The sequence below is a fragment of the Pseudorasbora parva genome, chromosome 3 (genome assembly GCF_024679245.1).
Source record: "Pseudorasbora parva isolate DD20220531a chromosome 3, ASM2467924v1, whole genome shotgun sequence".
Classification (NCBI taxonomy): Eukaryota; Metazoa; Chordata; class Actinopteri; order Cypriniformes; family Gobionidae; genus Pseudorasbora; species Pseudorasbora parva.
In genome coordinates, this window is record NC_090174.1 from 63082293 (window position 1) to 63109256 (window position 26964).

General features: G+C 38.5%; 1 protein-coding gene across 5 annotated transcripts in view; it reads left to right on the forward strand.

Annotated features, from left to right (window-relative positions):
• The first annotated feature begins 5899 nt into the window (after positions 1–5899).
• The window catches only part of cita (citron rho-interacting serine/threonine kinase a), a 196765-nt gene continuing 175700 nt past the window's right edge, over positions 5900–26964 (forward strand). For 4 of the 5 annotated variants that reach the window (XM_067439785.1, XM_067439788.1, XM_067439786.1 and 1 more), the window contains exons 1-5: positions 5900–5954; positions 9091–9191; positions 18393–18534; positions 18615–18790; positions 20026–20127. In XM_067439785.1, coding sequence (XP_067295886.1) covers positions 5915–5954; positions 9091–9191; positions 18393–18534; positions 18615–18790; positions 20026–20127 — 561 coding nt within the window. In that variant the 5' untranslated portion in view covers positions 5900–5914. Of the gene's footprint in view, positions 5955–6896; positions 7032–9090; positions 9192–18392; positions 18535–18614; positions 18791–20025; positions 20128–26964 lie in introns of those variants that run through there. The other variant, XM_067439787.1, reaches the window with a different exon arrangement.

The following is a 26964-nucleotide window of genomic DNA, read 5'->3' on the forward strand; positions in this document are numbered from 1 at the left end:
ATCATGGCCATCCGACGTGAATTATAGGAATATTTATACTAGCACAGCCATTCAGAAGCCAAAGGTCAGCCATATCATTATGAGCGGGATTAATGTAAACACAGATATCGGAGGTGTCTACACGGGTGGGATGAAATGAGAAATAACATCCGGATGTGGTCAAAAGATCAGGTCTGTGCATTAAAAGGTTAGTTCACCCAAAAATTTAATTGATGTCGTTAATGAACGGTTATGAATCAGTGAATCGATTCATGATTCGGATCGCCAATGCCTCGTGATTTCAGCAGTTTGACACGCGATCCGAATCATGAATCGATTCGCTGACTCATAACCGTTTGAATCTTTATTTGAGGATTGAACACAAACCCGGAAGAGAAGCCAATGCTGAATAAAGTCGTAGTTTTTGTTATTTTTGGACCCAAATGTATTTTGGATGCTTCAAGAGACTCTAATTAACCCACTGATGTCTCATATGGACTACTGTGATGATGTTTTTATTCCCTTTCTGGACATGGACAGTATAGTGTGCATACACTTGCATACGCTCTCGGACTAAATATAAAATATCTTAAACTGTGTGTGAAGATGAACGGAGGTCTTACGGGTGTGGAGCGACATTAGGGGGAGGAGTTAATGACAGACATTTCATTTTTGGCTGAACTAACCCTTTAAGACAACAAAGTGTTCAGACCACAGATATCTGAATACCATAGATAATCATAGATAATGGCAATAAGAAATAATAACAAAAGGAAAATTACAGTTATTCCCTGGTAGCCTATATATTTGTTTACAGTCATGCCACCTAACCATGGCCACCCGACGTGAATTATAGGAATATTTATACTGCCATTCAGAAGCCAAAGGTCAACCATATCGCACAGTAAACCGATCCCCAGCAGAATCATTATGAGCGGGGATTAATGGAAACACAGATATCGGATTTGTCTAAACAGGTGGGATGAAATGATGATTCAAAAAGATCAGAAAGATTAGGTCTGTGCATTAGGTCTTGCCGTGTAATCGCAGCATGCAATCTCTCTTGAAGCCAATACTGAAGTAATGTAAACTGCAGTTCCTCCACTGGCCACTAGAGCGGCTCCAAAAGCAGCGGATTCTCATTGAGCCCCATGTTAAAATGCCCAACTTTACAGCAGAAAAAAACATGTTTACAGTCTGGGACAAATTGTGGTTTTGGTCTATACGGCTAATTTTGACCTTTATGACGACTCTGAGGGGGGTGAATTTTGTTATAACTCATTCGTTTACGTTATATAAAGCCTTAAAGTTCTCCATAATTAAGGGCGTGGTTACTTTGAGTGACAGGTGGATAGCCATTTATCTGCTGTCTATAGTCATTGCGTCACCTAAGCTCCGCCCACATCCCGCCTTTTTGGCCATTTTCTGTTATCCGGGAGTGACACGCGATGACGCGCTCGCAAGATGGCAAGATGCCCCAGCTCTTAAAACGGCTCATCGGAATTCTATGGGTGATGTCACGGACACTACGGCCATATTTTTTTACAGTCTATGGTCTAAACAGGTGAGATGATGAATCAAAAAGGTCAGAAAGATCAGGTCTGTGCATTAGGTCTTGCCTTGTAATCTCAGCATGACTTCTCTCTGAACACGTGTTTTAGTCTCCGCTCCAGATGCCCTGACCCGAGAGGTCGCGCCTCCATCTGCTCCTGACCCGTCATCACTGGCTGTGAAGATGTGCAGTGTGTGTGCTGAGTAATGTGCTTAAAGGGATAGTTCACCGTTAATCTGGAGTATCTGTAGAGTCGTGTTGATCCTTCATATCTCCAAAGAGTCTTTAGTTTATCATATTTATAAAAGACAGATACACTGAACCGATTCTTTCTGAAAACAGCCGAGTCCGTGGAGGCGTGCAGAGGGCGGAGCTAAAGACACACACACACACATACACACACACACACACGTCTGGTTCACTATCTTTGTGGGGACTCTCCATAGACGTAATGGTTTTTATACTGTACATTCTACAGTATAAACCTACCCATCACACACACACACACACACACACACACACACACACACACAGACACTGCCCCTAAACCTACCCATCCCACACACATACACACACTGCCCCTAAACCTACCCATCACACACACACACACATACACACACTGCCCCTAAACCTACCCATCACACACACACACACATACACACACTGCCCCTAAAAGTACCCATCACACACACACACACACACACACACGTTGTTGTTCACATTTAGATGTTCATAACTCCAAAATAGTTTGTTAGGCTCAAGTTGTAACGTCTACCAGAGGAGTTCGGCGTCTGCCCAGATGAAAAACAGAAGAAAGCAGGAGGCAAGAAGAAAGACACGGGTCAAATGACCTGCTAGTCCCACGAGTCTATAAAGGGTTCACACACAAGTGTCCACTCGTCCCATACAACACATGAAAACACACTCTGAAAAACCTTACAAATCAAAGGGGAAGGTAACATTAAAGCTACACTGTGTAACTTGTTTAGTTTACTCTCATCTAAAAACACTTAGTTCTTTGAAAAATATATGTTCTCATTAATTTATATTTACTTCTTTCAAGTAATAAAGTATTCTCGTAAGTTTATAATATGCCATTGTAAACACATACGGGTGAGGGGTTCGAATGCCGGTCGCCATGTTGCTCCTCCATCTTGAAAGTACAGTAGCCAAAGAGGGACATACCCGTAAATTCAAGCTTCGCCTTTTGCGGTTTAACACTCGATGGCACCGTGTCGAATGTGAAGAGGGGGATTGCCGTGTTAATCTTGGACTAAATCAGCCACCGTAGGAGTTAAAACGAAATCAGAATTGAGAGGAACAGAAACTAATATTCACTGGATGGTCATAAACCTTTACACCGCTAGATGGGGGAAAATATCACACAGTGGAGCTTTAAGCTGAGGCATCAGTCACTCAAAATGCGTGCACGCTCACATAAGAACAGCGTGCACCGTAGAAGACGCTATTTTAAAGACACAGCAACATTAACATCATGAAGCGTATTCAACATACTTTAGGTGGCCGTTACAAAGTGTATATCGTTAGAATCCTTGGCTCAAGACGAATCATCGTACGAAACGTCTCGGATTCGATCGTAATTTTTGGTATTTTGGATTTTCTTTAGCGAACTAGTCCTAGGTTTTTGTTGTTGTTGCCCTTACCAGTGCAGAAAGATTCTCTGGAGTCTGGTTAGGAATAATTATCAAAACAATCCAAAAACTTTATTCATATCTGCGACGGGCGCCAAAATGTCAAAGTGGGCGTGGCCAACTTTATTAGAACAGCTATAACTTTTAAACAAAATTAGATAATTTCACCAAACTTGGTACATCTATGTACGGTCTCGATCTGTGGTCGTGTGAAAAAGGACGTAATGACTGGCCACTTGATGGCACTATAACAGAAAAAAACACAAAAAAACGGCTGTAGATACACAACAGTATGTCCGAATGACTTGAAAACTGACATGAGGTGTTTTTGTCCAAGGTGCCACAATTGTAAATGGACTGCATTTATATAGCGCTTTTATCCAAAGCGCTTTACATTTTTGCCTGACATTCACCCATTCATACACCGACGGCGATGTCAGCCATGTAAGGCGCCATCCAGCTCGTCGGGAGCAGCTGGGGTTAGGTGTCTTGCTCATGGACACTTCGACACTTGGTCAAGTGGAACCGGGGATCGAACCACCAACCTTCTGGTTTGTAGACAACCTACATGAACCACTGAGCCACTGCCGCCCTTTTGTCTACGGGGACATTTGCATATCTCAAAAAACATGGCCGCCATCAGCCAATGAAGTTTAAGCAGCAAGGTTAACAGAGGCCGATCGGTGCTGTGTTCCACTCCACTTTTAGACACGCACTTGCGAACTTCCCTAAGCACTTCCCCTTGGGGGAATCCCCGCCACCATTTTGAAGTGGCCAGTTGAGGAATTGCAGTTTACATTACTTCCGTATTGGCTTCAAGAGAGATCGCGGGACGAGCCGCTTGGTTCCACTTCGTGAAGTGGACAAGGGAAGTTTATATGGACAGACCCTTCCTCCCTCGATTTTGACCGAGTGAGCGAGTCTACTTCATATGTACACTTCAGCTTCATAAACCACAATGCAACGCGATTGTGACGTCACTGCATATCGCGTTTAATTTACCCCACCACAAACAACTCTATGATATTTTTAAAAACATTTAAAACAACCCAAACACATCCATATACATATAGAATGCTGCATTAAACTAGTTTGCAAAGGAAAAAAATAAATAATAAATCAACTCCATAGTGAATTCCAATTGATCAAGGGCTTAGGGCATTCCAGTTCAGTCCACTGCAAAGTTTCCGCCAGTAGTGGGCACTCATGCAACGTAAGCAATGACGCACATCCGAAATTTGCGAGTTAAAAAACAAACTGGAACACAGCACGGAACGAAACTCATTGGGCCTGTTTGGCCCTAGAGGCCTGTGCGTGTATCAAAGTGCCTTTAGCTATTTGACATTTCCAACAGAGATCATTTCTGCCAATACCCATTTTATAAAGCCTGGAAGGAGTATAATAATATCTGTTAAGAATTTTGTATTGAATAAACTTACCCCTAGCTTCTCTAATGTGCAACCCATTGTTTGACAGAATTGAATCCCATGTATCATCATCTATTATACATCCTAAATCTCTTTCCCATATTACTTTCAGACTTTTACTTGTATTGTTTTTAACCCAGGGGCAAATATTGTACCATTTTGAGGCTTTGCACAATATTGGAGGTAGTAGCAGAAAGGTCTCTACAGGATTTTCCCCATTTAACAACTTAACACTTCTTTTCAAACAATCTCTAATTTGTAAATACTTCCAAAATTGGTCACGACCCTCCAAGTTAAATTTCCTTTTGATATCATCATATGACATAAATATGTCTCCCTCCAATAGATCACCTATAGTTCTGATACCTTTTCTTTGCCATTGCGCCCAGTAAATAGTCTGTCTATTAATTTTAATTTTGGGGTTATGCCACAAGGGGGCATATTTTTGCATATATGCAACCAGTTTGTATTTTTTATGTACCTCCAACCATACCATTTTAGAAAATTTCAAGATAGGATTTTGCATTCGATTCCCTAAAAGGGACAATCTTAAATGTAAGTCGTTATTCACTGGGAAATCTTCATAAAGCAAAAACTTTCACATCTCATTCTCCATTAAACTTAATGTGATGCCTATTTTTATTATTAATTATTAAAATATATTACAACAGGTCTGACTTCTGTAGTGATGCTTATAAATAATGTGTTTTAAAGGCACAATAACCAGGTTTATATATTTATCAATCCATTTGATTTCAATCTAATACATTTGAATGAATTAAATATTGCTTGTTCCACAGCTATAGCCATATTTTAATCATTTATTGATTAATAAATAATCACCTTTTTTCTGTCCAATTTGAATACGTTTAATTTATGCATGACTGACAAACATGCATCACATTTAGTTTATTAGTTTGTGTGTGTGATCCGAACGCATGGGAAGATTTGACTAAACATCTCATTTTATGCTCCAAAATAAGACGAGGGTGAGCAAATAAGGTGACCTGCTCCTTTAAATGTTTATAATTGATCTCCACAATCGTGATTATGAGATGAATTGTGTTTATGTAATGATTTCAGGCTTTCCGTCGTGTCGTGATTGTTATAATGACCCATAATTTTTGCCAATATCGTCTCGTCTCGGGTGTTTTTAAACTCCGACAGCTATTTTTCTCCCTCTTATATCTCTGTAATTTCCCATGTCTGTCTCCATCCCAGCTCGGGGAGGCTGTTGCCATGGTGCTCACAGGCATCGCCAGGGAAACCAAATCTTCACAAGCCAATGAGACTCAATAAGAGAAATGTTGTTCTCTGCGGCTCGTCAGATGTTGGGTGTCAAAGGTCAGTGTGCATAGTTGCAAAGTCCGTGTTTAACACGCGACTTTGGGCTTCTTTTTTTGGCAAATTGCGTTAAAAAAAACAGTCACGAGTTGTTTTTTTGGGCTTATTTAAAAAAAAAAAAGTGGTTGCTTGTCAAGAAAATATGATAAGCAACTTCGTTTCTTTACATTTATGGCCGCTGTTTTGTCCAAATACATTGACTGACACTGTCTTCTCACAGCTAAGCCATCCTTCTCCCCCTCATTGAAGAAAAATCGCAACGTTATAAATGCACGATGTGTTAAATTGATAAAAATTGATAGTAAAGGAGATTTATATTATTTAAAAACATGTTTTTATTTAGAATAAATGCAGTTCTTTTGAACCTTTTATTCCTCAGATATATTAGTGAGCAGAACTGTGTCCAACACTCCTAATGAATCCTCATCTGAGAATGATTTCTGAAGGATCATGATCACTGAAGACTGGAGGAACCATCCTGAACATTCAGCTCTGATCACAGAAATAAATCAGCATTTAAAGGAGAATACATTGAAAACTAAATATTTTAAATTGTAATAATATATCACAATGTTACATTTTGTTTCTGTATTTATGATCAAATAAATGCAGGCTTGATGAGCAGAAGAAACTTCTTTCAAAAACATTACAAATAGTGACGTGTCCAAACTTTTGGTCTGTGTTATGTATTTAGCCTACTTTTTTTTTTAAAAAGCAATTTTTTCCCTGTTGAACAGTGAGCTTTTGAAGGATTACGTTTAAAATTATATTATAATTCACATTTGTGTCGTAAATACTTCTTAATATAGGTATAGGTAGATTATATTAGGCAAAAAAAAAAAAAAACGATTTGGCGCTGAGAATGATGCGTGTGGGCGGAGCTTAGGCGAACGTCGTGACGCATTTCGAGTGCGTCGACCAATGAATCGTTGCGCGGAACGCGCAAAATTTGAATTTTACCAGGAAACGTTGACGGTTCCAGCAGTTAGTCAGTCAGTCAAGTCAGTGAGCGAGTTATGGACATCTAAACGAGATTAATATCTTTTATTGCTTCAAATATTATCATATAAACGTTTGGTGAGCATATTTCTAATCTTCTTTCTAACTGGGCTCGATGTGTCTGTTAAAAACGAGCGTTATGAACTCAGCGACGAGGGAAAGCGTCGTTAATCTCGAATAATATCACTTAATCTCTAATTATGAATTATTTCAGAAGCGATGTTATTCTATTTGCATTAAATATTAAACATGTTTGTTTAATGACAGTGGTAGTTGCTGTCATGTTTGATCTTTGAGTGTAAAGTTATCAGCTAATCATCGAATTGTTTACTATCATGAAAATTATTAGATATTAAGTTGTTTAATGCGGTCACAAATGGATTTGTATTTTGTAATAGTTTAGGTTATTTGATTAATATTCAGTATAGATATTACTGTCGTGTGATGAATTAATTTTTAAAAAATACAGTAGTTAATAAAAGCACATACAACGTCATGTAACTTATACTTAAGAATGAAGTCTGTGAAATGATTTGACACGAACTTTAAAAATGTCACTAATGTGTGTTGAAATGCTGTGTGTTTATAACTAACATTGAAGCCAGTTTTTAATTCTGTATCACTGTAGCATTAACACAGTTTATGTATCAAATCCTAGGGAACTATCTTGTCATGTTGCTTCTCCAGTCATTTAAACATGTCTTGATTTAAGAATCTTTTAGATATTTGCATTGTAAGACTGAAAAACATCACTTTTTGTTTGCAGTGTTATCAGAAGGAACAGCTAAGTTTTTTCATTTTAAAATCTTAATTAAAATGAAATTGTTTTCTAACACAACTCATTGTAAGACATTTACATTTAGAGAACATATTAAAGGGTTAGTTCTCCCAGAAATGTAAACCCTGTCATTAATTCCTCCTGTGGTTGGCCACCCGTCAGACCTCCGCTCATCTTCACACACAGATGAAGATATTAGTGTTGAAATCCGACGGCTCAGAAAGGCCTTCATTGACCAATTTCAAAACATTGCTTCATAATGCTTCAGACCTTAAATGAATCAGTGTATCGATTGAACAGTGTGTATCGATATCATGATTCGATACGCTGATTTATAACACCCCCGAGGCTTTAGGAAGCTTTGTTTTGAAATTGGCCCATCACTATATAAGTAATTTCGTTTTTTTTGCGCACTAACTCTATTCTGGCCTCTTCATAAATGATTGTAGAGCCGCTGTAGTGAGATGGGCTTTGTAACGACGTCTTTAGTGCCTTTATGGGTCTTGAGAGAGGAAATGACATTGGTGTCAATGAAGGCCTTTCTGAGCCATCGGATTTCAACACTAATATCTTCATCTGTGTGTGAAGATGAGCGGAGGTGTCCGACCACAGGATGGATTAAAGGGTTAGTTCAGCCAAAAATGAAATGTCTGTCATTAACTCCTCCCCCTAATGTCGCTCCACACCCGTAAGACCTCCGTTCATCTTCACACACAGTTTAAGATATTTTATATTTAGTCCGAGAGCGTATGCAAGTGTATGCACACTATACTGTCCATGTCCAGAAAGGGAATAAAAACATCATCACAGTAGTCCATATGAGACATCAGTGGGTTAATTAGAGTCTCTTGAAGCATCCAAAATACATTTGGGTCCAAAAATAACAAAAACTACGACTTTATTCAGCATTGGCTTCTCTTCCGCGTTTGTGTTCAATCCTCAAATAAAGATTCAAACGAATCATTAATCAATTCGCTGATTCATAACCGTTTGAATCTTCATATGAGGATTGAACACAAACCCGGAAGAGAAGACAATGCTGAATAAAGTCGTAGTTTTTGTTATTTTAGGACAAATGTATTTTTGACAGATGTATATTTTTAAACAAACATGTTTTCTGACTAAATATAAAATATGTTAAACTGTGTGTGAAGATGAACGGCTTACGGGTGTGAAACGACATTAGGGGGAGTCATTAATGACATCAATTTCATTTTTGCGTGAACATCCATTAAAAAATTCTCTTAAAAAATTGTACCTGCAGACCCCCAGTATGCAGCTCTCTGGGATTCAGTTCTAGTGTATTGGACATCATGACAACAGCAGGTTATATTGACTGTCTTTTGGTCTTGTTTGCAGTGATGTTGAAGTTCAAATATGGAGGTCATGGCAGTGTTAAAGACGTGTGTGCGGGCGACTCCATCACGAGCCGCTGCGCTCGACTCCATCAGCTGCTGCAGGTGAGGCTTTAGGGACTGCAACAAACCATTATTTTGGTAATCAATTAGTTGGTCGATTTATTTTTTCAGTTAATCGGATAAGAAAAGCCCTCTTTTTTTTATTTTTTTATTGACAAAATACTATTTTACATCCTGCCCAATGCTCTGCTTGAAAAAGACATGTCAGGTGAGTGCTATGAACATGTACCTTATAAAAATTAACCATGGTTTTTAGGGGTGTGACGAGACGCTTATCTCACGAGACACAAGACTGATTTAACAAGATTTTTACATAGTATTTTTAAGATGAAATGCATGACTATATAAATTAAAAATTGCAGGTGCATTATAAATGTTTAACTAATCATCTTGTAATGAATGTCATTTAATTTCTACTTGCTTAATATTAATTATCATATACAGTAAAAGACAGCAGTACTGGCTTCTTTTCTGTATGATTGTCTCTAGACCTTCTGCACATGAGCTTCATTTGACCTTATAACTTAACTAACATATTGATTATAGATATTAAGTGCAAACAATAACCATAATCAAAGCCCAATATTCAAAGTGCAGATAGAGTCCAATTTTATCTTCAAGCATGATGTAGAGGAAAGAGGCGGTTAGACCTAGATAGTTTTCATATAGGGAGATATTCTCATGCCTCAGGGAGTCGCTTTCAAACAGCGGTAATGTAATAAAATCACATTTGAATGCGCGTTTCCATTTACTTTTACTTTATATTTCACGATTGTGCGTTTATTCTGTGATTAGGGAGCGGTGGAGCTGAACGTGCAGTTTAAAATATAAGTCTGGCACTTCTGCTGCGCAACGAATCCTCGGTCACGATCGTCCACTAACATGTCACACACATACCTAACACGCTGAATGCGAGCACTTCACTAACACGCAACACACACCTCATAACACTCTCATCTTCTCGTCACGCGGTCAGTGCTGCGCAAGACTCGAACAACTCGTTCTAGATGAGCTGATGGAGTTAAAGCGACTGTTATGATTATCCACCTGAATTAAATAGCTGTTATTTCTATAAAAAGCAAAACTAAAGTGGAGGCGTAATATAAACTTCACCCTCACACTGCGTCATGATCAGGTCATGAGAATATGACGAGACCGCTTTTCACCTCGACGAGAATCTCATCACAGTTTAGTCTCGCGAGATCTCGTCACACCCCTAATGGTTTCACAACTAATAAACAAAAAATAAATAAAAATAAAACAGGGTTATGCAGATGAGCAGCGGAGTACAACCTTTGGAAAAAAGTACTTTATATATATATATATATATATTAATTAATATTAGGGTTGGGCGATGTCACCTAAATCGGCAGCTGACGATGTGCACAGTAAAACATCGCGATGGACGATGATATCGTCGGGGGGGTTAATAATAATATTTTCGCTTCGTTTTTGTTTTTTGGAAATAGAGCTTAGATCAGCTCAACAAAAAAAACGACCCTACCCAAGCCCGTGCACCCGGCCCTGCCCGACACATTAACTGTAATAATGAGGCCGAGCCCCATTTAAACCCGACCATTTTTTAATACGTGGGCGTTCGGTCGAGAACAAGCCTGTAATGACTAATGAGCGGAGTGGAGCCGGTGTGATCAGCTCAATAATCCGCAGGCGCGCTCATGAACCCAGCGGTTAAATGATGTTCGTTCAAATCCAGCTCAGACGTGACATAAATCTGTAGCTTACTATTACTTGTTGTAGCCATTAAACAATGTTTTTAATTTATGTTTAAATATTATAGCCTAATATTATTTTTTAATTTCATCTGATTATGATAGGCTATAAGTGCAAAGATGCGAGTGGGTCAGAAATGATTTTGGTGGCTATATTTAGTTTAATGTTAAGTTTTGTTTTGTAAAAAGCCTTTCTTTCGTTTTGTACAAATTGTCTCTTAATTTTAATAAAGGTTTCTTCGGCCAATTGCATGTATTTAATTAATAAGAAGCAAATAAGTAGACTTTGAGGTTGCAGAATCGATCGCTTTCATCATGAACTGGAGCACGTCTCAATCTGAAACTCAGCAGGCTCGCCTCACGGACATGAGGAATATGTAGCCTAATATGTGTAGAAACGAAAATATTTAAATAAACATATAGTGCAGTGTTCAGAACACATACGGTAAACAACCAGCTGGATACAGATGATCAAGGCGATGGGCATGAGCGGGATGGGAAAGTTTAAGGGATTTTTTTTTTACCTCATACTGAATATGTTCGGGTGAAAGCACATTTTAAACAGGTAGCACTTATTCACACACGAACTAATCGTTCTCTCTAATGCATTCAAAAACATCTTGTAGTGCCTGTAGGTAGGCTATACAGTTACTATATTATTCTATTATATGATTTTGAATGAGCAGAAATCTGTATTGATCCGTGGATAAAATAACTGATAAAAACATTCATCTTTCCAAACTTCCAAACAAAATTTGCACTGCAAAAAGCATTAATGATATTTTAACTTTTAATGCTGATTAAGTTTGGCATAGTGGGGGGGAAATGCACACAAATGTTCAAATAAACCACGTTGAAACTAGCCTCTTAATCTCCAATTGTTTATTTTTTATAATTTTTTTTCAGTTAATGCGGGTTATAAACCTAACTTTATAGTGATATTTCAGAGCTTACTAAAATACTTTAGCAGTTATTAGCCGCAAATTTCCTCGGAGCGAAGACGGAGCGTTGTTTCTGATATCAGTGAGCGAGGCGAGGAGCGGGAGATGGTGAACCCGGAGCGGAGCTGGAGCGGAGGGATTCTTGAATGCTTGGATAGAGGGTAGAGGGGAAATTGCCGCCGCTCCACCGCTCGCATACTTTGGTGTCGATTGTCCATCGGCACAACTATATATATATATATATATATATATATATATAATATATAATATACACACACCAAATTGATCAATATCTTTGTAAAATGGCACAGCTTTTTAAACATCTGAACGTACACTCTTACCATCAGTTAATCAAGCATTAAATACTGCTTGATTATCATAATATCATAACATAGTCTAATGATAGAATTAAAACTGTTGGTAACCATTAGGGCTGGGTAAAAAAATAAATTTCTCGATTTTAATCAATTCTCACTTTTACAAAACAATATCGATTCTTAAATCCCAAGAATCGATTAGTCATCCTGTTTTTAGTTAATAAATGAGATAATCATTGTAGCGCGGCTCCCATCCAATAAATCACAATCATTTTTGGGCTTTAAGGCTATTGATATGAAAGAAAGTCTCAGATTTGAAATTGAATTTTATTTTTTTACAAAATGTAAAAACATAAATGTTTTGCCGTTGTGGCGCGAGATTGCTCTGCCGCAGCTTAGCTCAAGAGAACCGGCAGCGTGGATCTAGACCTGCCGATTTTCGATCGATTTATCACAATAATGAATATGCACGATATTGTTATCGTGGGCACTTTAAAATATCGTAAATAATAATTTATTAACAATTTATTATTTTTTATAATGCACTCAAGAATACTTTGCCCATCAACCGTATAAATGCTCAACACCGCTGTATTCAAAGGGAAGCGCTCGGGTGTAAATGAGAAGCACATGAACGAGTGAAGGAGACGCGCTGCTGAAGTGCCGCTCAGTGACAGCAGAGGGCGCTGATGAACTGCAGAATGCAGCCGGTTACCCCGGAAATCAGCAAACAAAAGAAACTGCGAGTAGTTTTTAAAACAGCCATTCATTTTTGTAATCTCAATGTTGTTCATCACAGCACCAAATACTTAAAGACTTAATAGGCTATTTATTTTCAAACTTAAACATTTTTATGTTTTAATCTGGACTACAATATGCCCTAATGATTAGAACTGTTCTGATTATTTGTTATTGTTCAGTCAAACTTTGAGACATACGACTTCATTAGTTAACATGTTAATTCATTATTACCAAACTGACAATGAAAAATACTTATAAAGAAATAATTATTCTAAGTAATGTTAATTTCTTAGTTACTGTTTAATAACATTAAAATCAAAATAACATGTTTAATAGGGCTGTGTATTGCCAAGAATCTGGCGATACAATACGTATCACGATACAGGGGTTACGATACGATATATTGCAATATATTGCGATATTGTAAGAGAGGCAATATATTGCGATATTTCTTTTTGTGTGTTTTTGTTTTTTATAATTTAAAAGAATAAAGAACACAACCATAAGCCTAAAACACGAGACAAAGTATTTTATTTAATTAATACAGTATCATTTATAACACTAATCATATGCAATGTGCAATCTAAATTAAGGGAAATGTAAAGTGACTGCAGGATTCTGTATGTGTATATGTTTTAAAGGTTCACAGTATAGCAGTGGCTATTTAACAACAGAAAGTGCAGTCCATTTCCTGACTGAATGACTGTTTGTTTTATATTTAACACAGTAGCCCCGATCACACAGAACGTGTTTTTGCAGCGAGAAGCCTTTTTTTGAATGGATTTCGGTTGGCAGAGAGCGTTATGCGTGCTGCTTATGCGCCCTGGGCGCCTCGCGTTTCTGAAGGAGCGCTCAGAGCGCATGAAGTGGAAAAAAAGTCAACTGAGCAGAAAAGTGCGCAACATCATCACGCTTATGTTCTGTTGTCCAATCGAATGAATGAAGCGGCGGGCCTTCCGTTGTGTTGACCGTTACATTGATTTGACTGACAGTACAGGTGATTCGGGGGTTGCCTAGAAACATTAAAGTGCACTGCTTATTTTTGAATGAGAAAACGCCGACCAAAAAAGGGAGTGCAGTGCGCCTCGCGTTTTCGAACCTGAAAAACGCGTTCTGTGTGATCGGACCCTAAAGCTGTTTTCTATAAAGCAGTCTATTGTATAAAGTGCTGTTTCAAGTAACGTTACTGAACTGGAGAGCTAGTGCATCCATATCCACATCGCTAGGATCTTTCGTTCTCCTGCCACCGCTGTCAGTTTTGGAGTGTGTTTATTTTGTTACTGAGAGGAAAACGTGCAGGACATTCTATCGAAACACTTCTCAGCAGCGCGGGTGACGTCAGGATGTTAAGCGAGCTCTCTGTTTCAATGTGTTTCCCGAGTATTAGATTATAACTTGGCCTATTTTGCAAACAAAATGATTCTTGTCGATTTCCTTAGTGGCTTCTTTATAGCTGAAGCCAACATGAGTCCACACTTCAGCTCTGTATACTGCAGGAGCGGAATAATGCTATCGTCTTGAGAGCTGGGTTTGCTAATGTAAACACTAGCACTTTCACCTTGCGCTTCTCCGGGTCCGCGTCCGTTATACGTTCTGAGATAACACTGCCATCTAGCGGTTGGGTGTTATACAGTCTGTGGTTTTAACCAAGCCTGCAGTCTCCCTCTCATTTACTGAAGCTTTCGCGCCTCGATCGCCCCCCGGTGACCGGTCCCAGTATAGCCGCCCCTCTGTGTTTTCTAATGGACACGAGGCAAACTAAATAATAAAATTACACTTCAAAAATGTTCCCCCAAAGTTAGTATATGTCACTGGAGGCAGTTATCATCACGATGATTTCATTTCAGGTGTTCGTTTTAAAAATAAGTTTAGTTTGAGTTAGTTATTTGATGCTATAAAAACGGGGGTGTGACGTCATGATTGACAGCTGAGACTGACGGCTTCTCTGAGTGAAGTTGTCACTGAGGCACTAACGGACTTTTTTCGAAATTTTTGGGAGCAGATTAGAGCTTTAGCTTTAATTTCTACATTTCCATAACTGTTTATTTCACACCAACATAATTAATTGTTCTGCATCTGCGAGCGTGTGGGCGGGCTTTTGATATCGCGACTGTACTTCCTGCTCTACTTCCTGCGCTCTACTGCGCAACTCCGGTCCCGAAATCGCTACTGCGCAGACTCGGTCCCAAGATGTCCGCGCCGTGCAAGGCCGTCTGAAAGCTTCAAATATGGCAAGCGGAAACGGATGATGTCGAGTCGTCCATATTTTTTTACGGTCTATGGTTTAAACCGAACACACAGCCATGAATCTTGGATGTAAATAAATAAATAAATAAATATCGATACAGCGTTTTTGAGAATCGATACAATATCGCCAAACATAATATCGCGATATTCACGTGTATCGATATTTCTTACACCCCTAATGTTTAATGGGCCTAAGATAAAACTAACAATGATCAGTATTTCTTAACCAACATTACCAAAAACATTATACTTTCTGTACCAAATGTAGCTGTTGCTCAATCTTAGTTAATGCATTAAATAATGAGACATTATTGTAATTTGTTAGCCTACCTGCTGTTCTTTATAGCCTAATTCTTTTGCACTTTAATCTGCTTGAAAATTTTACTTTTACAGCTCTGAAAAAAATCAAGAGACCACATAACATTGATTTCTCAATGAGTGGTTTCTTAATTTTTTTTCCAGAGCTGTATATATTTTTGGTGCATTATTGTATTTAAACATTCAGTAATTTTTGTTATTACAAAAATAGTTCTTAAAGCTGTTATGCTATGGAAACACTTTTTTTTGCAACTTATTTCAATATCGTGATAAGTTATCGTGATAACTTCAGCAATTAATCGCAACATGAAAAATTGATATCGGCACCATGCCTACGTGGATCGCACATGAACGGATCTTCTCTTCCGCCTTAATAACAGTAACAGTGCCAAATGAACATGAATGAGCATCTGAAAGTGTGTTAAAGATACAGGACAACTTACCGAAATCGGTGTCGCATAGAAAAGCTCAATCAGTGTTTCAACCGCAGAAAGACGCCAGTAAAACGGCTTGTAAACAATGTCATGTAATGTCACATTTACCACAGAAAACCATATCCAGTGTCTACTTACATGGGCACAAAATTAAAAAAAATTATGTTCTTCAATATTTAATGCATGGTTGTATGAATAAATCTGACAGCCACCATTTAAATGTTTATATTAAAACAATACTAATTGGAGTAGAAATATGATTATGTAATTGTAAAGTTAATATTATTACTTTATTATTTAAAACATAATTTAGTGTTATTTAACATAATTTAGGGTTATTGTTTGTGAACAAATCAGTTAATTTAGTATGCTAATGTAGTAACTGACTCCCATAGTTTACAGCATTAGTTCAGAGACTTGTTTTCCTTGAGAAAATTTGCCATGTATTGTCCCAACCTTTTATATATATATATATATCTCCAAAATAATCAATATTGAATTGTATTGAATCGAATCAAAAGCTTGGGAATCGAAATCGAAAAATCCAAAAGATTAGGATGTCCGCATTCTCAGGAGAGAGAAGACGCCTGTTTAACACGCATTCAATATTTTTATTTAAAATCCAAAAGTACTGAAATGCCATGTCTTCATATGTTGATATTGTGTTTAAACACTACATTTTAAAAATGTTTTATTCAATTCATTACTTTATATTTATACAGCCTAGTACCTTAGAAACAGGCTATAGACTATGTGAAAATAACAAACATTTTAAATTAGAACTTACAATAGACAAAAACAGCTGACTCGTGTTTTTCTTTCATTTAAAAAAATATTTTTAAAATAAATCCTGCCGGTCATAAAGAACTTTGTTTTTCTACCTCCAAGAAAGGAGTGCTCTCCATTACAGGGTGTCCGCAGGGTCTTAAAAAGTATTAAAAGTTGATAAATCCATTTTGGGAAAATTAATACCCTTGAAAGGTATTAAAAAGTCTTAATCACGATTTTATGAGGTATTAAAATTTGTTCAAGCTTTGTCAAAAGAGTTTGACTCCAAAAAGTATTTATGAATATATTTTTCATCCCAATAAGTATTAAAAAACAACGGGGTGCTCAGTCTGAGATTGGCTCGGAGCGCGCGTGCCAGGGATGGAAATTAGCACCGCCCAGCCAAATGCGGCTGATTTTGAGTTAACTCGCTTCACCTACCGAGCATACTGTTTCACCTTTTTGTAAACTTTGTTCAATGCATGCCAGTGTGGCCGTATGTTCGCATATGACCAGTCGCTTTCCCCGTAATCCCCCGCGTGAAGACGCGCATAAAGACTCGCGTGCGCTGTGAGATCTGTCTCTGTGCATCAAACGAGAGCACGCGCTCGTCTCACAGCGCACACATATTGAGTTCTCTTTCAGGTCTTGCGATTAAACGGACAAACTCACACAAGACATACCTGAATAAGGTTTGTTACCTGAATAAAAGAGATTGCACGCGCAGTGGGCAAAATTGTGAAAACTTTGTGTGTGCGCAAGCATGTTAAGAGGCGCATGGATTTACAACGATATTTCAGTTCTGCTTATCCAAAAAAATAATGGTCAGGATAGAAATTCAGAGAAATTTCAGCTCAGTTAGAACCAAATACATGTGTTTTTGTTTTTAATTAATATTTGACACCTATCCAATTTTCTACATACATTTTATTTAAATTTTTATTCGGGCTGGTTAAATTATTTTCGGGCTACCAAAATCTCAAGGGTGCCTGCCCGAAGGGCTACCAGGGATTTTGAAATTTTGCGAGCCCTGTCACAGTCGTCATATAGGGCAAAATTACCCACAATTTGTACCAGGCTGTAAACGTGTTTTTTTTCTGCTGTAAAGTTGGGAATTTTAACATGGGGCTCAATGAGATTCTTCAGGAATAACAGTTTACATTACTTCTGTATTGGCTTGTGAAATTTGTGAAAATTTTATTCATGGAAAGCCCCTTGAGATGCAACATCTCGTTTTCAAGGGGGACCAAGAAAAAAAACAACACAATAGGCTTCGATAGAGATCGCGGGAGTTTGCCACTTGTGCGGGAGCCTTTATGTTCTTTTGCTCCTCCGCTAGCCATTGACTGATTATGCCTTGTTCACGTGAACGACTGCTGTGTGTAGTTTCACTGAAACTCGGCTTCGAGTTTAAAGGAACGTAATTACTTAAAAAGCAATATCGGCAAATAAAAAGGTCTTTTACTCTGCGATCGCCAAACAATTAAGATTAATCCGCAAGTTTAAAAAAAAAGTGCAATTAATCAGCGGATCACATGCGTGCCGAACCGTGCGTTGTGGCTAAAGCACTCGCTGGGTGGGGGACTTAGTGAAGTTTATTTTTATTTTTATATATATTTCGAATGAATATGAATAAAATGGTACCAGTAATAAAACCGTAAAAAAATCACTAATTTTGGCAACCCTAGCATTGCCTTTGTCATGGGCCAGCCCTGTGTAAAGTGTATGTTTGTGTTGTTTTTTTCAGGGGAAGTGCAGTGTGTCGGGCTCTACGGGAGTGAATGTAGTGACCAGAGAAGGCCTCATTGATGCTTTGCTGCTGCTCTATCAAGCTTGCGCCACACCGGAGCTCATGAAGATCAAACATGTGGCCAACTTTGTCAATAAATGTAAGTGTCCCAATATGAAATCAGTCAAATAGCTTTGTTTTCGTAGGATATTGTGACGGTGTTGGCTTTGTGTGTCTCAGATTCTGACGTGGTGGCTGAAGTTCAGGAACTGCTCCCTGGTAAGAGGGATTTTGAGGTGAGGGGCATTGTGGGAAGGGGACACTTCTCGGAGGTGCAGGTGGTGAAGGAGAGGGCGACAGGAGACGTGTATGCCATGAAGATCATGGACAAAACCAGCCTGCGTTCTCAGGACGAGGTGAGTCGCTGTGAAGCGTTTTATGGTGTCCTGTTGCCTGTTAAAGGGTTAGTTCACCCAAAAATGAAAATTAGCCCATGATTTACTCACCCTCAAGTCATCCTAAGTGTATATGACATTCTTCTTTCAGGCGAATAAAAGTTGTTATATTAAAGGGGTGGTTGCATGTGATTTCAAAGTTAGATCTGCAAAGTTACAGCGCTGAAAGTTCACTGCAAACGGAGATATTGTCTTTTAAAGTTACGGCAGTTTATTGCCTACAAAAATGGCCGCTTTGGACTACAACGAGCTTCTTCCTGGGTTGGTGACATCATAAACCCTCGCTAGTCTCCGCAGATGAGACTTCTGCCCGTAATGGGAAGGGGCGTGGCCTTATCCTGTGCTTCAGCCAATAAAAATACAGGAAACTACATTTGGCCATCTGACCAATCTAAGACCATTGCGTTTTTCGGAGGGATGGGCTTCATAGAAGCAGGAAGCAAACGAGCCGCTCAAAGCACAGACAGCGGTATAAGGACGAGAGATCACCAGACCTGGATTTGACGTTGAGTTGTGTTAACGTTTTATTATGTGTGTGCGTTTGGCAGATGTCCGTGAGGGGCTGCCCACGTTACTTCCGTTTTGTTTGGTTAAAGTCTTTTAAATGTTCGCCGGTTCCCCCCGCCTCCTCCTTCCCCCTCGAACATACTGTACTACAATTTCTATGTCCAAATTACCATAACACATACACGCAACGATATGCCATTTGACTATCAGGTCATCACCACTGCGACGGTGCAACTTTTGCTGATGCCTCTCATAGCCCAGTCGGAGCGAGCGTTGCAGGAGTAGCAATGGATGAAGTAAAAGTAAAGTTGGTGAGTGGAGTATATGAAAGTGTTGACAACGAGTCTTTAAAGGCAGAGCCTCTTTCATTAGCCCATTCATGAGGCTGTTGATGTTGAGAGGTGCAAGATAAAAAATAAAGATTTTAATTTGAATGATTTTAGCGTGTGATTTATCACGGGTCGGGTAACGGGCCAAATATTAACGGGTCTGGGCGGGGCGGATTTAATTTTGCTATTTTCAAAATCGAATCAAATCTTTTTGAATCGAAAATTGATTATGAATCGAATCGTGGTCTCAATAATCGGAATGGAATTGAATCGTGAGATGGTAAAAGATTCCCCCCCTACCAGACGCTCTATTCACGTTCGGTGTGAATGCTGCATAAGACTAAATTGTGTTTTGTGTAGGTGGCGTTCTTTGAGGAGGAGAGAGCCATCCTGGCCTTGAACTCCAGTCCCTGGATCCCTCAGCTTCAGCACGCCTTCCAGGACCAGGACCACGTCTGTCTGGTGAGTGTCCGCTTTAACCTGTGCTGCGTCCCAATTCGCCTACTTATACTACGTCCTAAAAGTATGTACTATTTTTGTGAAGAAAAAGTACATACTTTTTAGTGTGTAGCAGAAGAGTATGCAAGCTTCAGGACAAACTATTTTGTCATCTTTAAGGGACTTGGCTACGTGCATCTCATCACAGTTTAAACTGCCCTGTCAATCATCAAACAGTTCAAATCCTCCACATTCAGTTTAATCTTCTAGCATATCGGAGAGAAATGTAGCCGCACGTTGATCTGCCACTTTAAATATAATGATGAATTTAAAAGTTAATGGCCAAATGTGTCATTACAAAAGCTCTTAATGCTGCTGCAGGTGAGATGTAATGTGGACAACACTGAATGAAATATATTTTTGTCAGGTTAAATATTGATAATTAATCACTCAAACCCCTTTATCTAAACCTCTACTTAACCGTCGGACTCGCACATCCGACATGTTTGTAGTTTTTAACACTTTTATCCACGTTTGTAGTTCTAATCGAATCCTCGTCCAACTCGCAATGGGTTGTGGGTAATATCAGCCGTTAGAGTGTGTCAATCCGCACTTCGAATTCTGACTAGGGATGCACGATTTGGGGAAAATACATAATTGCGATTATTCTGGTTAAAATTGTGATTGCGATTTAAAATGCGATTATTATTATTATTTTTCACAAATTAATTGTGTGTATGTAACATTTGGGTTTATATAGGCCTATTAATATGACTAATAATAATTATTTTGACTATTACTGCTAAAAATATTTTTAAAAAATTAGAATATATATATATAATTATGAATATAAAACTGCACATGTTGAATGTTTAGCTCAGTTTCTCAGTGTGAGCGGCGCTCATGTGTTGAGATTTCTCCTCGAGAGGCTGCGGAGCGTCAACAGCGCCACCTTCAGTTCATTATATATTATTATCCACTATCGATCAACACTTACACTAATGAGTGCACAATCATTCCTGCAATTTGGTGATTCGCTAGTTATTTTTTGTTATTGGCGTTTTAATCCGCTTGTCCGGTCGGGCCAGTAAAATTCTCTTTCACTTCCCCTTCAAAAAAATCCACTAGACAAGCGTTAATGTCGAGCCCTGCAAACACGTACTGGAACATTAATACTATAAAATACTTAATCTTGAATCTCTCTCAACTAATGGACATTTCTTTGTCAAATTCCTCCCAAAAACACACCTGCCAACATCTACTTACCTAATATTCGACAAACGTCATCACAGTTCTGATTGATTTCATGAAGCCAGCGCTTGACGTTCACGAACGACTCGGCGCTGGTGACGTCATAAACCACTATAACGCCGTGTGTGCCTCTGTAGTACCTGGAAGAGATCACATGACAAACACACACAGAATGACGTCTGACTGATACACACAATCTGAGATCAGCCTCACACACACACACACACACACACTGAATTCTGAATGATTTAGTGCCATTCCAGCTCCTGTGAGAATAAACAACAAATAAAAACTACATTTATAAAAGTTTAGGGTATGAAAAAGTAGGGATGCAGGACATATCGCTATTGGTTGATAAATTATCATTTTTTATGTTATCGATCCGATAAGACAATTTGACCGATATATACAAACCGATAGATAATGTGTTATTTATATATTATATTTTAGTTATATATATTTCCGTCAGCCGAGAGACAGACGCGCTGCGCTGTCCGCCGTGATGGGTTTACATTTCTCGAAATATGATTGGAATCACTTCAAAAAAAGAAAAAACTGTTATGTGCAACAAGTCCGACATATAAGCTACTTACAATTATAATGAGAAGACTCTGGATTTTATCTCAAGACCACAACTGCAAGGACAATCACTAATCATCCACACATCATCAGGTGGTGCTGCACATTGGTGGTGGTTTGAGGAGATTCCCCCTTCTATGTAAAGCGCTTTGAGTGCCTAGAAAAGCGCTATATAAATGTAACGAATTATTATTATTATTACTAAGTTGCAGATGCACTGTCTGATTTACCATCATTAAAGCCGATAAATAATACAAATTTGGATTTGATTTTATCTGCCAATATATCGGTTATTAGCTTTCAAATATTGAGAATTATCAGTTATCGGCAGATATATGTTCATTTTTAATGTTATCAGCCCAATAAGAAAATTAGGCTGATTATATTAAATCCAATTAATAATTTAAAATTTGATTTTAATCGGCCAATATATCGGTTATCAGCTTTAAAATTTTAAGCATTATAGGTTACCGATATCAACCGATATATGTTCATTTTAAATGTTATCGTCCCGATTATATTAAAGCCAATAAATAATATAAAATTTGAATTTGATTTTATCCGCCAATATATCGGCTTTCAAATATTAAAAATTATCAGTTATTGGTATCGGGGCGATATATTTTCATTTTTAATGTTAATGTTATCGGCCCAATAAGAAAATTAGGTCAATTATATTAAAGCAGATAAATAATAGAAAATTTGCATTTAGATTTATCGGCCAAAATTCCGATTAACGGCTTTCAAATATTAAGAATTATCGGTTATTGGTATCGGGCGATATATTTTCATTTTTAATGTTAATGTTATCGGCCTGATAAGAAAATTAGGCCAACAAATGATACAAAATTTGGATTTGATTTTATTCGCTAATATATTGGTTATCGACTTTCAAACATTAAGAATTATCGGTTATTGGTATCGGCTGATATATTTTCATTTTTAATGTTAATCAGCCCGATAAGAAAATTAGGCTGATTATATTAAAGATAAAAAATAATATAAAATGTGGATTTTATTTTATCGGCCAATATATCTGTTATCGGCTTTCAAATATTAAGAATTTTCAGTTATCTGTGGATATATGTTCATTTTTTATGTTGTCGGCCTGATAAGAAAATAAGGCTGATAAATAATATAAAATTGGGATTTGATTCTATCGGCTTTCAAATATTAAGAATTATCGGTATCCAACAAAATGTTCATATCGGTACATCCCTAGTTTAAGGTTTGCTGACAAAAAAAAACGTTGTTAATCGCTGCTTTAACAGATTAACCGTCCATATTTACACGGCAGACTCCGGCTGGAACGCACAGCATCCACTAAACTGATTGAGTTTTAGATCATCTGATCATCTCCCAGACACCAGTTTGCCATCTTTAAATCCTAAAAACAAGTCTGTTTCAGGAATATATGAAATGTTAAATGATTTCCAAAGACTCTTTCACTTCCTATGACTGACATCAGTGACAGGAAGTGGTCACTTTTCACGAGGCACACACCATCAGCTGTGTTCATTTCATGTTTTGACGCTGGCGAGAGAGAAGTGTGCATGCATAGAGTCATGTTTCGTGGTTGTCAGCTGGTTAATGTTGGTGAGGCATAACAGAGGCTGTTTTTGAGCTAAAATTCACTTATTCTAATAGGAAAGCGTATCTCTGCGCTCAACATACCAGCACACAGCATCAACAGCGCTCTTTGTGAAGCTCAGAAAACACACACAACTGGGCAGAAAGGCTGTCCTGCAGTGAACACCACAGCAAAGCTAAAGAAGAACACTTTATGTTAGGGCTGGGCGATAAATGATATCATATCGACATTTTCACTCAAATTATGAATTAATCTAACAAGTCACTATGATTTCTGCGTGTATGAACCTCTTCATCTGATACACAAACCTTAATGGTGTTTTCAGCCTCATGAACCTTGACCTCCAGAGCAGCTCTGAGAGTCACTTTTAGGGGTCGAACGGTTCAATTTACCCACGGTTTGGTTTTTACCACAGTTTTAGGGTTATGGTTTCAGTTTTTAAACAGAAAAAAACAGATTTTGGAAAATAAAATGAGAATTTGAAAAAATAAAATAAAACATAGGACCCTAAAAAAAAAAAATCTCAGCCTTTTAATAAAAATTACAGTTTCATGATTTCAGTTAGATTCATTAGACATGATTTTTGATTACTAAAATGTAATTTAACCAGAGCTCGACATTAAGCAGGTTCATGAGCTTCTGAAGTAAATCAGTCATTCACTTGTCCAAGTAAAAAATTTGCTTGTCCGGAAAAAAATATTTTTGTAAATAAAATTTATTCTTAAGGAATATTCTCTCCAGTGTTGAGTCGGCTTTGGCATATTTAAATCTGTATATTTGTGATATTTTTACCTTTTATAAAGGGCATTTTCCCTCTAATCTTATTAAATATAGGCTATTCTTCAAATAATGTTGAGATTTGTATTTTTGAATAGACAAATGAGAAATGTTGGAAAGTATGTTTAAACATGAAACTAAACCACCAGTAGGTGGCAGCAGGTGAGTCTTAATGAGTGAGTCATTGAGTCGATTCATTCAAACGATTCATTCAAGAATGAGGCAGTCGTTTACGAACGGGTCATTGAATCTTTGATTCAAACGCTGAATGATTCAGTAACACACACTGTTGCTGTGTGAGGCGTTATGATCTATTTTCGCTGCTGAAACTGAACAAAAACAGTCAATATTGCATCTAAAATGTAAGTGACTTAATGTTAATGAATTGTTTATGGAGCTGTCATATGAAATCTGTGTCATTTTCAGTCGTGATGGTATTCAGGAAAACACACTCTTGGTTGTGTGCTGTTGTTTAACTGTATCATATGTTGTAAGTATAAAAACTGCACATGTTGAATGTTTAGCTCAGTTTCTCAGTGTGAGCGGCGCTCGTGTGTTGAGATTTCTCCTCGAGAGGCTGCGGAGCGTCAACAGCGCCACCTTCAGTTCATTATATATTATTATCCACTATCGATCGCCACTTACACTAATGAGTGCACAATCATTCCTGCATTTTGGTGATTCGCTAGTTATTTTTTGTTATTGCCGTTTTAATCCGCTTGTCCGGTCGGGCCAGTACAATTCTCTTTCACTTCCCCTTCAAAAAATCCACTAGACAAGCGTTAATGTCGAGCCCTGGCGTGTGTTTGTTCTTTAGAAAAGAAAGTGGGAAAAGTTAACAAGTGCAGCTTTCTTTCTTTTGTTGATTTATATTCTTTTTGAAACACACAGTTTGAATGGCACGTCTCATCGTAATTGTAAAAGAATAGCTGTGTCTGCGCTTTTAACTGGTCCGCACATCAAACTAGGATGAAATGAGTGTTTTAACATCCAAAAAATGACACAATTTACTTTTAAGAGGGTAGGAAAGCATTTTGTGTCTGCATTATTGCACTAAAACTGCTTTGCCTCAGCGTTGGGGCATTAATACAGGCCTTGTCTGTCTTTCTAATGGATGTTTGTGATGATATAGCGAGTGTTTAGTGTGCCTGTACAAACTCTGTCTGTCTTTCATTTCTGGAAAGCTTCACATACCCCTTTTCCACCAGAATGAACCGGGTGCTAGTTCGGAGCCAGTGCTAGTGTCAGTTCTAAGTTGGTTCGACTTGAGAGCCTTCTAAGAACCGTTTGCTTTTCCACATGCTAAGAGCCACAACAGAGCCAGGTCTTACGTCATACCAGAGTCCTGCACGGGTCCATCCCAGACCCGTTAATATTTGCACTTTACCCGATCCGTGTCCGCAATAAATCACACACGCTAAAATCATTCCAATTAAAATGCTTTATTTTTTTTAATATTGCACTTCTCTCAACATCAACAGCATCATGAATGGGCTAAAGAAACAGGCTAAAGTGCCTTTATAGACTCGTTGTCAACAATTTTATATACTTCACTCACCAACTTTACTTTTACTTCATCCATTGCTATCCTGCAACGCTCGCTCCATCTGGGCTTTTGTTTTGATCGTTTTTCGAGAACCGGCGAACATTTAAAAGACTTAACCAAACAAAGCGAAAGAAACGCGGCCCCTCACGGACATCTGCCACGCACACACATAATAAAACAAACACAACTCAACGTAAAAACCAGGTCTGGTTATCTCTCGTCCTTATATGCCGCCGAGCTCCCTCGTGAGAGGATTTGAGACCGGTGTGGCTCACAGGTGACACTCATTCGCCATCACGCACGTCTCGCTCGCTCCTCCGCCTCGCCACAGAAAAATATTGCACATATTTTTCATCCGCGCTTCTACCCGCTCGCACGGAATTAATTATCCGCCCGCACCCCGCCCGTGTATTTTATAATTTATGTCACAATCCACCTGTTTAAGCCACTTTTATGCCCGCGGGTACCCGACCCGTTGCAGGACTCTACTGCTAGCGAGGCAGCGGGAAACACACACACACACAATTTCCAGGCGTGTTCTATCTAATGCATTGACGCTGCGCAGACCAACCCACATATGATCCAAATACCGCGTGAGCGATTCAAAAGCATAAGGAGTCGTTGGCGCTCGCTCTACTTTGATGTCATACGCAATCAGTCTGCACAGCGCGCGGCGATGCATCTCGAACAAGCCTTCCCTCAGTGGCTCATGGCTTAATGATCCTACATCAGCATTAAAACGCCGCAAATCCAACGCATTTGTGCAGCTCTCCATGATTTGTATAGACAGAGATTACAATCCAGCAGCTGTTAGCTTGATTAGCTGCTATTGAAAAAATGGCGGTCACAGGTTTGTGTTCATCTTGTTGGTCACGGTAACGCCGCCCCCAGCCGGTGACGCAAGCGGTTCTTACTTCTAGCCCAGCAATGTTTTGGTGTTACTTAAGAACCACTTTTCCTGGCTCAGAGCTGGTGCTTTGGCTGTGGAAACACAAAGAACCGATTTGAAACTAGGCTCTGGCTCCGATTTAGCACCAGCACTGCCTTGGTGGAAAAGGGGTAACAGTGACCTGAAGATGAGGACATGGTGTTTGCTTTACAGTTTACATTCTGAGTT